Raw genomic sequence first — 14,547 nt, 5'->3', positions numbered from 1 at the left:
AGATTACTTTACATTTATATAACATCTAGCTGAAGTTTATCACAAATCTTTTTCAACCAGAAGCTGCAACAAATCTCCTAGTCAGCAGGATGAGATAGCAAGTTCTACTGTAGCATTAACTTACCCAAATTCTAATAATTAATTCTAAAAATTTTTGCAAAACAAAACAAAAATCTCCACACGCACCTTTCACACCATTTCTGACTAGCACACCATCACAGAATAAGACAATTAACAGATAAAACTGCCTGCTTCTGCATCCTCTGTGGGCCAGTCCAGAACTGATACAGGAACTTCAGAGAAAGCCCATCCACCCAGGAATATGATAAACAAATAAGCAAGATCACAATACTACTTCAGTTCACCAGCAACAGAGGAAAAAGCCCAAAAGTTACTTTTACAGAAGCAAAATGATCTGTTTATGCTGTTGATTCAAAAATCTTATAATACAAAATCACCCCCCTGAATTCAACATCCAGCACTAAGCTAAACTGCTATTTCACTACTTGCTTTTTGCTAAATTGCTAAATCCAGAATTATATGTAGGCTTGTATTAGGGAGCGGAACAAAAGATATCAGTGAAAAATATGCCACACATGAAAGAGATGCATATAATCAATAATTCTGACATTATACAATAAACTTATTTCAAAAGCAAAAAGTAGTCACAGAACCCAAAACCCAGAAGCCATCATGTACGTAAAAGAAGCACTTCATGACTGATGGAGCTGCTGCTGGGAGAAGTTGTCCTGATATTAATACTGTGATAGCAGGACTTAAAAAAATAAAGTCCTTAATAGTCTGTTCCTTAACTAACCAACTTCCCATTCATGCACCTTCCAGCCGTGGTATCAAAAGAGAAACCTAACCAAAGATGTTGGAAGCTGGTCCAGACCCACCTAAGGGAACTCAAACTCAGAAAACAATATTTAACCTGTTCTTCCTGATTTAAGAACACCAGCTACATTTTTCTTTAGTTTGGAAATAGGCTTTGGAGTGCTGGCATCTCACAGTCTCTCCGTTGTTTCAATTAATATTTGCTAGGATACTCTCCTTCATTTCAACATGGTTTGTAAGCTGTAATTATCATTGTATGAGTACCTGAAACATTTAGGAAAATTTTAACATTAGTATTACCAAACTCAATTTACAAATCATGTATAGCGTTGCCTGACAGCTGAATATTTTACCGGGACTTAGAATCATAGAATCATAGAATCGTCTAGGTTGGAAAAGACCTTTAAGATCATCCAGTCCAACCATTAACCTACACTACCAAGTCCACACTAAACCAATCAAGGGCAGACTAGACTAAACCATATCCCAAAGTGCCACATCTACCCGTTTTTTGAACACTTCCAGGGATGGTGACTCCACCACCTCTCTGGGCAGCCTGTTCCAATGCTTGACTACCCTTTCCGTAAAGAAATTTTTCCTAATTTCCAGCCTAAACCTCCCCTGGCGCAGCTTGAGGCCATTTCCTCTCGTCCTATCGCTAACTACTTGGGAGAAGAGACCAACACCCACCTCACTACTACCTCCTTTCAGGTAGTTGTAGAGAGCAATAAGGTCTCCCCTCAGCCTCCTCTTCTCCAGACTAAACAACCCCAGTTCCCTCAGCTGCTCCTCATAAGGCCTGTGCTCCAGACCCTTCACCAGCTTTGTTGCCCGCCTCTGAACACGCTCCAGCACCTCAATGTCTTTCTTGTATTGAGGGGCCCAAAACTGGACACAGTATTCCAGGTGCGGCCTCACCAGCACCGAGTACAGGGGGACAATCACCTCCCTGCTCCTGCTGGCCACAGCATTCCTGATACAAGCCAGGATGCTGTTGGCCTTCTTGGCCACCTGGGCACACTGCTGGCTCATGTTCAGCCGGCTATCTACCAACACCCCCAGATCCTTTTCGGCCAGGCAGCTTCAAAGGGAAATAACACCAGCAAAGCTGTCTGGACCTGCTCGGCAGCTCCTGTGAGCTTTAAGGGCCACGTCTGCTCTCACATTTATAAAGAAGTCACCAAATGTGACAGCCTGAAGCCTCACCTGATTCAGGCCAAGCATTTGTACAAGCCCTCAGCTCAGCAAACTCCTGCTGAGCACCCAGGTCAGGCCAGGACAGCGTACCAAAACCTGCATGAGGCAAAAGCTCAGGGGTAGCCATCACCACGCAAGGATTTCCCTTAAAGGACAAAATAATCTTCTATTATTATCATTATCATATTATCATCTTATTATTATCTTTATATTATCAGAGCTGTGAGGCTCACGCTCTCAGTGCCCGCGCCAGCCACCCCTTGGGATCAAGGGCCTAGCCGCAGGCCATTTTAATGGTACCCTCCATCTTCTCGTCTGTGGGGTCTCTGGGAGAAACAAGGACTGCCTGCCTGAGACAGCGTACCTACTCAGAGGTCAACTTCTCAAATAGCCCACCTGAGCTTACAGGGCGAGGGGAAAAATGCCAAAAACCGTGTTGTGGGTTTGGTTTTAGGGGGTTTTTGTTTAATCTTCTTTAGGATTTACACAGCAAAACAGCTAAAAAGAGATAATTAGCTGACCATTTCTGCTATAGGGTTTCCAAAGGTTGGCTGACCTCCTTTGCACGGAGACGTGACCCTGATGATTTTTAGCCTGCTCAACTCCAGCTTTTTGAAGTTCTTCCTATCTGGAGTCAGAGACATGAAGGAGACTACGACAGACATTCACTCCTCAGGTAAGCTCTTACCTCCTGCTGTGACAGGCATCAGCCGCACTACAAAACTGATCCACACAGGGAAGATCGTAACCTTTTATAGAGCGCTCAGCACTAACAGCCTATTAAACTATGTATTTCTTACGTTTCCCACCTGCATTCTTAACTTTTGGTCACGTTTTCCACACTGTATGTTATTTTCCCCCCCTCAATTAATTTGGGATCTGTGTTTAACTAAATTTTAGCATAGGGAATACTATTTACCAATTAAAAAAATGTCCAAAACATTATTGATTTCTTAAGCTCAGAAACCTAAAATGGGTGAACCCCAGAGACAGTAGTAACACAGTGAACAGAGCCGATGGTTTTACATTTGGGGAGAAAAAACACTTGGGAGAAGAAAGCTGGTGGAAGTAACAACTTTCACATACATACGTAGATGAAATATCACTAAAAATACCCTGACTTAAAATTTGCTTTAAAAAAATCCCACATGCTTAAGAGTTTCTGGACTTTCCTTCCTTCTACAACATGAAAGCAAGCACAAATGGTTGGATTACTTCTATGTATTAAACAATGGGAAATGCACTGAAGGTTTGCAATATATTAATAGGTAAGACAGTATACGCAAAGGACAACTTCCATTAAAAATGCTTGCAGCTAAAATAATTATTGTAACAGAAACATTCAAGGTTATTCTTGACAAAAAAAAAAAGCATCTCTACTTTCTGAGACAAAACTATGCAAATTAAGTTTGTATACAGTGTGAAACAGCCCACTTCACATCACTTACATTGCAGTACATACAGTGGCACACATTTTGAAAAGAATTTTTAAATAAGGAACTCCAACAAAATAATAATGAAACCTTCAGAAACTAATTGAAATAGGACTGAATTTTCTGCCTTTAATCGTATTCAGTGACTAAGAAGAAAACCCCCTTAATTGGCAAGTATAGAAAAAACAGACATGAATCGCTGTCAAACCAGTTATTTGATCCCACATTGATATACAACTGATCTCTTCTTGGAGTATAATTCACATACTGCATAAAGTATAAACACACTCCTCTAGAAATAAAACCCTCTGCTTTTACCCTTAACTAGTAATAGCAAAAACCATATTTCATCACTCTACCATTACTACCACAGTTGGTTTTCTTTAAATGCTAGGACATATGGTGAAATATTTTTTTTTGTTCCATTCCACTGGAATTCTGTTGAGATTAATCTGTGGCTTGATCTACAACTGAAACACACTAGCTGTCAGTCAAGTCATCAAAAAATATTTCAAATTATTCCATACAAAGGCCACATTTTAATCTTTCTGTCTTGTACTAATGATAACTGCTGCTTTTTTCCTTCTCTCTTTCCCTGAACACACTGCTGCTCTAAGCTTTCATATGTTGAAATATTCCACTAAGGTCCAAACCGCTGCCAACACACTCCTACATAAGCATTCAAGAATGACTACTTAAAATGACTACCTCACTTTCTGTTTTATTAAATAAAGAAAGCATGCAAGAGAAATTAAATAATCACAGAGGTTAACAAGGCAAGAAGATACTCTGACATCAATGATATAGCATGGATTTATAAAGGATCATTTTAATTTTATTTTCCACCACCAAGCAAATCTGTAACTGATAAAGACATCTATTCAGACCCAGCAAGATGCAGACTTGTTAGCAGAGATGAAAAAGTGGCTGATCACTTCCTTCACTCACTCGCCCCAGAGGCCATTCAGCCAAGCATATATCGGAAAAAATTGCCCATACTATCCTCTTAATGCAATAATAAATAAGGCTGCCAGAGAGAGAAATACAAAGCTGTACCAAGAAAAGCATCGCTTTTAAGCCTTCCCCTACCTTTTCCCTGATATTTACAAACCGCAGGCAGTGCTGCCGGGGACTCTCACCAGGGTAGCTGCCGAGAGGTCTCATGTGGCGTTCCCAGCTTCCCACCGCCTCCCTCTGCCTGGATTTTAACCATTCCTGAGAAAACCCACCCTGACATGCACAGAATGAATCCTGCTCAAGTTGGAAGCATGTGATAACTAGGCTTCAGGTTGAAACAGGAAGCCCCAGCACCCAATTAATCTCAGAGATTTAAACAAGCCCCATCTTACCGTTTTGCTGTTGCCCAGATCAGGTTAGATTCACCTGCAACTCTTTGGCATCTCTCTCGCAATGTTAGTGTTTGCGGTCAGGCCGGGCTCATTCAGCAACTGAATTCACAACATCTTTCTGCACTAGCAAGCTGAAATGGTACGGCTGTACTACAGCTAAGAAAGGGGGAAATCTAAAGCAGAAAACAAAGAAATCCCTCAAGACAGAGTAATCCCAGTGGAGTAAAATATAAAAGGTACAGATGAGCACCGAGGGTACAACATTTCTCTGCGTAAATTTCGCCAGCAATACCATGCTCTTTCTAAAAAGATTTTTTTTTTTTTAAATATATGATGGACTTGCCTGTGGAGTTCCCAGAAAGGCAGAGTATCGAGGCTCTGCAGCAGCATTGCAGCCAAAGTAACCATGCATATGCTATCTAGGCAATTTACAGCAGTCTTTTTGCAAAGATATTGATTTACAATGTAACACTGTCTCAACCCAATACAGAACTGCAGCCAAAATAGCTAACGGTGATTTCATGGGAATTAAGGAAAAAAACTCAACATTCAATCAAAGGGATGCAACTAATCATCACCAATTCAATTATGTCCCAGAACTGAAGGAAACCAGCAAGTTCTCGAGTGACAAATGATATTAAATCCATAATCTCAGGGCATCTGGAAATAAGCACTACAAATGCCACTGTCCACTTTTACAGAAACAATAAATATGAAAAAGCATTTAAAAATTTATTGAGCCAAAATATGAACTCTGAAGTTAATTCTAGCATTGTAAGGATGAAACATTGTATTTAATTTATGAACATACTAAATATGCAAAGCTGTGAGTAAGCAACAGACACCTACTCCGTGCTGGGAAGCCACTGCTGAGCCCAAGTGAGCTTGGGTGTGTTATGAGGCAAGAAAGGGCAGCAGGAGCAAACCCTCAAGGAGGGCTTCTCCAAAAGGAAGGCAGCAAATCTCCTATCTCCTACTCCTACAGCAGCCCCTGCTGGTCTGTGCTTCAGATGGCTCCTAGCTCCCCAGAAACCTCCCAGGGTTGGGGGAGCACCGGACAGACTATACTAGGACAGAGAAGAGTAACGTACACATTAAGTGAAACCTTCAGAAGAGAAAGAATGCAGCTCATCTGAGATGACATCCTGAGCACCCAGAAATGTTTCTCATTTTTACGTAACGAGGAGGTGCAATGAACTGGCAGGCAAAACTCAGCCCTGGCTCATGCCCCAGGCAGCTCCAGTGACCAACATCACAAGACCATCGGAAACAGGCTCCCCCACAGAGTCCCACTTTGAAGAAAGCACAGCGTGCTTAAACTCGACACATTTGCTCAAGTCCCACCACAGTCACCAAGACTTAAAAGCATGTTTAAATACTTCTCGACTCAAGGCTCACAGCTGAATCTAGCATCAATGGCTTCAGTGACAATAAAACTTGAATGGCATGACCAAATTCCATAAGATGCTCCCAAAATTAAGTAGCACTTGTTATTTTTTCCCCTCATCTATTCCCCAACCTTAGTCACAGGGGCATATTCCAGAAGACTACTCAGTTTCTTAGCTTGGTTTTTAAGCAGATAGAAGGCTTCACTTCTCCCAAAAAAAGACTTCCACTCTCTAGGCCAAAATCTTCTTCTTGGGTGTCTCAAGCATGGGGGTCCAAAGAAAATATGAGAAACAGCTTCCAGTTGAAATTATGAGAAAATACATTCAAAACATTTACATTTCTTGTCCTTATTCTGTCAACATCAAATTTGTCTGAGGTTAAAAGAGGACAGGACAGAAGGATCTTCAGAAAAAAAAGAAAATAGCTAGTGAGTAAGCACTTGCAGAGACCAACACGTGCCAAAAGACAGGCAGCATGTTAAGAGAAAAGTGGTGGACAGCCACAGGGGAAGGGAACACAGAATGCAAGCCAGAGAAACAGGGAACTGCTCTCTAGACGCAAGCAAGGTGTGTGGCCAAGGCACGGAGGCAGAAAGCAAGCCAACTAGCTGACAAAGTAGCGGGATCTAACTCAGAGAAGCCAAACCCTCCCATATTTTAAAGTTAATTGTTTTTTACTGTATTAAAGAAAAAATCTGCATTTATTGTATTAAATCTTGTTGCCTTTGAAATCCCTCAACAGATTTAATTCCAGTTGGGCTTTGGCTTTTTTTTTTTTGGTTTCTTTTCCAGGGGGGTGGGAGAGTAATGGAACTAAAGAACTTTCACTATAATTTTAAAAAAACAAAACAAAACAACAACAAAAAAAACCCAGGTCAAATACCTAAGGGTTTAGGTTTTAAAACTCTGTATGGAAACCAGCTGCAAGTACAAACTTCAGATTATTAGTACTCTAAGTCATGCCACTGCTTTCATCCCAGGGCAGACTCCAAAATGCTCTGTGGCACTTGAGAACAATTTCTCGCATATAAGGAGGCATCTTTGGAGCTTTTCAAGATAACAGATATACAGTCATCTGCAAATTGCTATACTTAAAACAGAGAGATTACACAATGTCACAGCTCTGATGGTCAATAAACTAAACATGCAAACCATCATTTAGTAATCTAGCACAGTGGAAGAATGACCACACAGAACACAAGGTAACTACTGGCACACTACATACTGTTCAAATGGAATTTGTAATGTCCTATTTCCATTAGTCTATATGAAATCATACAAGAGAGAGGAGGGGAGAGAGGAAGCAAGTGAGAAAGGCAGCTAGCTGTTACCCCCTCTCCAAGAAGTAATAACCATATGCAGTAATTTGTACAAGTGTCATACATTCGCATAAGCCCATTTTCTCCTCATAGAAGAAACTGCATGACTAAGGAGAGACGCTGCTCAACACATACTTTTCCATTTTGATAACTACACATTGAATATACAAGGAAGGAGTAAACACACTTTACAGTTTCAAAAATTTACTTGTGAAAGTCATTTGGGCTTCTAGCCAGACACTTTATAAGCCACCGATAATTCATGAAAATTGATTTAATACGATGTTTAACAAGTTGTATTTGGAAACAGAGGTCTGGATGGACAACACCTGTCCAAGTCGAGTTCAGTTCCCTGCTACCGCAGGCGATCACAAAGTATGACCCCCTTCCCTAAACTGGTAAGTTTGAGTTTAGCTTGAAGTTAGAGCACATAGAGTACATAAGACATGACCTTAATAAAACAACCCAGCAGTGACAAAAATGGTTGAATGCAAAGAAAATAATTTTTATCTTAAGATGGCAAGTGAAGTAGTGGATAATATTGCACAATGGGATGCATGCCAAGTTATTCCAAGTACAACATGTTGTTAAACTTGCTGGATAATACCAATATTTGAACTATACCATCTGTATTATCTGGTTTGGTGGGACTTCACTTAAAAAGTCACTGTCTGAAATAAACTGCAGTGTAGCACAGTGCCAATTATTTTTGCGACTTTTAAGACCGAGAAAGAGATTTTATGGTTTTAGGGATTGATTCCAAATACACTTTGCATTATAAAGAATGTTTAAAGTGCAAATTCAAAGGGAACAACAACAACATGAAGAACACTGTGTAATGATTTTACACATCTAAAAAATACTTCAAACCAGTCCAGACACATTTTCAACTCAGTGAATCATTCTTTGCATATAAAAGGTTATAAAATAACAATAAAAATTGTCCAATGACTTTGGACAATTATACTCCTTCTGTGCAATAGGAAAACCTAACTCCAACATTCCTAGCAAACCCGCACTTTCCTGTGAACCCTAACACAGCTTCACTGAGATTGTTTCATTTCTTATTGATACTTCTGTGTTCCTTGTTATGCTGGCAAAGACCTAATATAAATAATCCAGACTAAAACACATTGGTTCAATGTATCTATGAGAAGAACTTGAATTTGGTCTTTCAGCTTGAATTAGGATTTACTCTTAGGGAAGCCAAATACAGTTTTCCAAGCCTCACTTTTTTCTTCTGTTTTTTTAAGCTCTTAGTTAAAGGTATTGTGTAAGACCTGTTCTAAAGAATTCTGTTAGCCTGTAATTATTAGCCAAAAGTACTTCAAGAGCGGAAATGGAAAGGCCCGAGGCAGTCAGCTCTGCAGTGTGATCAGCAGTTGATATACACAGGTACCAGATGCAGAGCTCAAAGTATGGAATTTCACAATTACTCTACATTTAAGAAGAGAGCAGATCTGTAGGCTTTTCCACTGGCTGTGGGCATCTAGTTAGACACAAAACAGGACTCCAATATACCTTACCCTGCAATAATAAAGCATGCCTTGTTATATAAAAATAAACACATAGTCTTCTCCTAGCCGTGTCTCGTTCATACTTGCAAAAACAAATGCAACTATGACACACACACAGAATTCTATCTCAGCTAGTACTGTGGTCATGCCTTTACAATATATTAAAATTATGCTGCAAAAAATGCCTGTCTGGAAAGAGTATGAACCCTATACCAATTGTCAGCTAAAATAATCTGCATTTTATTTGCCTAAATTCCTCATTCCCAACCGAAAGACAGTAAGTGACAGCAGAGTCATTCATCTTCAGCATCATACAGTTACGTGTGCTGTCAACAGCAGCAACATTTCACCACAGAAATGAAGGTATCTTTGCAATACACAAATAAAATTCTAGGCCAAAAATGAACCATAGTTCCTAAGACTTATGAAGTACCTCACATTCAGGTGCTAAGTCTTAATGTTACTAATATATCACATACAAAGCAGCACAACCTAGACTACTCAGGGGGAAAAAAAAAAAAAAAGACATTTAAATTAACATCTCAGTCAATCATTTTTCAAAAACATCACAAAGAACTCAAGCACTATAAAATTCAAACGTATGCACTCTGTCTGGAAGATGATAACAATCAGTAAGATGGCTTAGTAGAGTAGCTTTAATTAAACTAACCCATCTACTATGACATACAATTCCTAAAACCACATAGCTGGCAATTCTCATATTTGCAATACAAAAAAAAAAAAAAAAAATCTTGCTAATCAGGAAAGGGTAGTAGTATTTCTATGACAGAAATTTTAATGACAAATACTAGAGAGAGTTTACAAAGTTTTTCTTTAGGAAGAGTTATAAAGAATTAACAGTAGCTTTTTAATATCTACCAGTATAATCCCCAGGGAAGAATCCCTGAAAATGTTTCATTTTCGAGTTACATATATTGCTACAGCTGATCTCATACAGGGACAAAACTCAATGATATCCCATTTCAAAGTCATCCATAGCATTATAGCTAGGAGAAGAAAGCTTTCTATAAATGAATTAAAACTTAACACAAAAAGATGAGTTCACCTTCATCTCTTTCTCAAGTTTAAATATGTCATGCACTGAAATTCTCATCTTATTTGAAAGCGCTGGATTTTAGCTTCCCTTCGTTTTCACTTTGAGATACATGAAAGGCTTTGTTGGTTTGCTTAGGTTTTTTTATTTCACCTGATGTCTTTCTACATTGCAAAGGAAAAAAAATCTCAGGTTTTCTAACTAAAAAAAAGATTTATGCACAAAATGTAGGCTATTGTGGTTAAAAAAAAAATAAAGCCAAATCAACCTCCACATTCCTATGATGTGGATAAGAAGTTAGAATAAGTTGCATGTCTACAGTATCCACTTTGAAAAATCCGTACCTATTCTACTCTTCTTCACTAAGCGTTGTTCCTTTGAGCCACAATTTCAGTCTTTAAGGCTTTTGCTATCTGCTGAGTTTGCCACACAATGCAAACGGTGAATCCATGTTACGAGAACAGTAAAGCAACCACCTTCAGATGGGAATAGCTGTTGGCAACTTTTGCACTGGAATTGAACTACCAACATACAAGGGAAAGACTTCAGCTCACCAGCACTGTTCAGCTGCCTCTGTCCCTCCCTCACAGTCTTTATTTACAAGTATAATCAAAACTTCTGGTGAAAAATCCACAGGATCACAGCAAAGGATGTGATCTATGAATTCAAGTTCCACAGGCCAAGACCCTGGTGTCCTCTGTGGAAAGGGTAGAAGCTGTATGAAAATAAGCATCCTACCACTCAATAGCTTTAAGCCCATCGAGATTATGAAGTGATGAAACTCTGAAGGCACCCCAAAAGTGAGATGGTATTTTCAGACAATTAATCAGAACTCTTGAGAGCTTCCTCTGTGGCCTCTACAGTACACATAGAAACTGCTTTTACAGGATGTCAGACAGCTTGAGAGGGTGTTCTTGGATTGAATTGAAGCCCAAAATTTAATCTACTTTAAAATTTAATTTATCCTGTATTTTCTCAATGAAAGACAATGATGAGTGTTGAGGTGAATAACATGATGGCAGCTTTGGATTTGTTCTCTTTTCCTATTGTTTTCTGAAGGTGTACTTATTTTTTAGACTTCTGATGAACACTGAGTCACTATCTTCAAGCTGTTACCCAATGACCCTGTAATTCCTATCCAGACTAATGTAATTTGTTCAGACTCACCATTACACATGCATAGCTGCAGTTAAGTTCTTCATATGCATCACTTCATACACATCAGCATGAAATGCCGTTATCATTTTATTATCCAAATAGTCTATACTGCAAAATCCTTGGGCAACTTTTGGCAGTTCAACTAACAAAAAAGCTATTGTTTAAATGTGCCAATTTTTCATCCCATTTCCATGTCTTTATCTTCTACCTGGAGGGTTAGTTGCCATTCCCCTCCAAGTCTCAAAATTGGATATTTTATCTGTTCTGCATGATATACACAACAGATGTGACAAATGTATAAGCATCATGCAAATCACAATGACTGCCAGATCTGATGATAGCAAAACACTAGGTTAGATCATGGTGTGCTATGAGATTAAAGAAGTTGCTAACAAAAAAATTAAAAAGAAACACTCAAGTAATACCTAATTTAGGAATATGTTGGTTCTCATGATCAAATATGAGAAGCAGCTGTGAGAAACATCTCCCCTCCTTCCAGCTATATTTGTCTAGGAGGCTATACTACCTAACAACTGTTTCACTGCAGTCACCCATACCTTTGTTCTTTACTAATTAAATCAGCACAGAATTATGTACATCAAAAAGGCATGTCAAACCTCTACCTGATGCAATGCTGAGTCAAGTGCTCACAGGAAACAAACAGCAGAACTGCAGGTATTGCACTAATATTTTATCTGTTCTTTGGTTAAATACAAAGTGTTGGTTTTGACCTATAAAGCCCTTTACTGTTTGGGTCACTAGCCCCTTGCAGACTGCTTTTCTTGTCCCATTTTATCTCAGTAATTCAGACAAGAGAGTTGCATTCACCTGGGCATTCTCACTGAAGGGCACTTCAGTCCAGAACTTGATAAAGCTTTAATACATGTTGAGCAGCTTATCTATTTTCCCAGGACATCTTAGGCAAGAAATAGAAAGCATCTCAGGAGGAGTGAGCTGCTGAAGATAGAAAAGTTCAGAAAGGACAAGAAAAAAAAAGCCTCTTCTTGTACTATAAAAACTATCTCTACAAAACACAGTTAGTGGTAGCACAGCTACTGCAGCTTACATGATCACAGAGCACCCATTCCCACAGAAAATTCCACCTAAACATTTTTTTCCTCCTCAGACCACCTCTTTCATCATCTCTGGAGCTGGACCCCATTAGAGTATGTTCTTAAATAGACTCCCTGGAGATATTCTGCCCTACCATCTTCTTGTGAAGTAGGAGAACATGGATTTTCATGTGATGGAGCACACAGTGGCTAGAGAGGGCTGGAACGGATTTATACATCAACAGATTTGTTCTATTCAGCTCAAGAGCAAATATGTGGTCTATCAGGAAAATTCAAGAAGCCTCAAAGGTTTTAATAATTAAATAAGGAGCAAAATACTAATTTCAGAGGGGGGAAAGAATTTCCATTACCTTGTTTCAGATATTCAGTAACTTCCTGAATTTTGACAAGAAATTTTAAAGGAAACACACTATTTCAGTCTAACAAATTCAAATGCAAATGAAACTTCTCTTGGTTAAATGACATGGAAAAAATACATCGACTAATCTATCTAGCTTATATCTATCTCTCTTGTATCAAGTTGAAGACTTCCTACCACATGAGGAAAGAGAAGAAATTAAGGCCTATGACAAAACAGGTGAATGATTCCATAGAACTGACAGGTTGAAAGTTGAGAATGGGTATCTTCTTCCACTTAAATCACTGCTACAGGATTTACACCACTGTTTCAAGCCAAAAAGTCTACAAAATACTGACCATTTACAGTTTTGCATGAGAGCTGTCTGTTGTATTGGGGGTGAGGAGGTGGGGGGTTCTTTGCCTCTGAACACCAAGAAAAAAAAAAACACGTGCACAAGTTAGTCATCATATATCAAAACCACCATACATTGCTTTAATACTTTGCTATTTTTGTTTTGGCCATTCCAGAAGGTATCTAAAGTCTGCACATATCAAGCTATTTTGCAGGAAAAGAATGATGCAGCCATGCATCTCTCCTGAAGTATGGTTGCCTTGGTACTCAGACACTTACTTCCTTCTTCAGAACTCACACAAGACCAAAGCCGCTTACAAAATCTTCTGTGGGGAAAAATCAAACCTGGTACTATATTTAATTTCTGACTGATTTAGCAGAAGCTTACTATGAAAAGAATTGTTACTGTACCATAAAACAAAGCCAAAACCCCTTAAATCAGTCATCCTCATAAGCTAAGAGGTCCCATGACTATCTACATGCAGTTAAAATGATAATGTATTGTTTCAGGTATTTTCTTAAGAGAAAACTTACATTCTTTTCTAGAAAGGAACAATAAACTCTCAGAAAATGAGGTGGCACGAGCTATATGGTTCATGGACAAAATTATGCATCAGTGAACACAATTTATTCACATCCTGGATGTTAAGAAACTTCTCTTAGGAAGTAGAATCACTGATAGTTGATTGTTCTGTTGCTCTTCCAATTAGTAAGATGTTTCTTAATTAAAGTTTAAAAATAAAATTAGTATTAGCCTAGTAGCCTAGTCATTAAAACTCCACTCTACTAGACTGTTTATTGACAGAGAAGTGAGATGAGCATCAATGGCCAAGTTGGCCACCTATTCAAGTGAGAGAGAGAGGGAACCAACCCTTCCTTGCCTTCTGTTTCAGTGGGAGGATTTGGAAGCAGAACAGTTGAGAGGTAAGAGGAGAAGCAAGTAAGAAAACAGTAGTGATACTAACTATTAAAAAGAAAAAGCCAAGAAGGAAACTTGTAGCAAGAGATGTACTTGTTATTTTAGTTACGTGCTCTCAGCCATAACATATCTTTTCTTTCTGTAAAACGTAGTTTTAGTTTGTAATCTGAACAATGTAATTGCTGTAACTTTACATAATTGTTTCTCTTGTGCTATCTAGTGTCTGATATTCAAATAAAGCATTCTACCTTCAGCCAGGTTGTGCCTGCCTCACATAATGCCAATAAGTAACAATATGCCTCCCATTTAACATTAGGCAATCTTTACTCAGCTTTTAAGGTGTCACCCAAAGAAAAAACAACCCAGCCTACAAACAGATGTACATGACCAGTGATAGGACACGAGGACATGGTATGAAGCTGCGTCAGGGGAAGTTCAGGTTGGACATTAGGAAAAGGTTCTTCACTGAGAGGGTGGCTGGTCACTGGAACAGGCTCCCCACGGAAGTGGTCACGGCACCAAGCCTGTCAGAGTTCAAGGAGCGTCTGGACACTCTTAGTCATATGGTTTACTTTCAGGTAGTCCTGCGAGGAGCAGGGAGTTGGACTTGAT

General features: G+C 39.1%; 1 protein-coding gene across 3 annotated transcripts in view; it reads right to left on the bottom strand.

The window, feature by feature from the left end:
• Positions 1 to 14,547, bottom strand: part of CDK14 (cyclin dependent kinase 14) — a 258,581-nt gene that overhangs the window by 187,730 nt on the left and 56,304 nt on the right. Inside the window, exon 1 of one of the 3 annotated variants that reach the window (XM_075705349.1) lies at positions 5,160 to 5,243. The exons of the other annotated variants lie outside the window; for them this stretch is intronic. Coding sequence (XP_075561464.1) covers positions 5,160 to 5,228 — 69 coding nt within the window. The 5' untranslated portion in view covers positions 5,229 to 5,243. Of the gene's footprint in view, positions 1 to 5,159; positions 5,244 to 14,547 lie in introns of those variants that run through there. 3 annotated transcript variants of the gene reach the window in all.

This window comes from Pelecanus crispus, chromosome 2, assembly GCF_030463565.1.
Source record: "Pelecanus crispus isolate bPelCri1 chromosome 2, bPelCri1.pri, whole genome shotgun sequence".
Classification (NCBI taxonomy): domain Eukaryota; kingdom Metazoa; phylum Chordata; class Aves; order Pelecaniformes; family Pelecanidae; genus Pelecanus; species Pelecanus crispus.
Note: the sequence above shows the minus strand (reverse complement) of the source record. Positions and strands in the feature narration are given on the sequence as shown.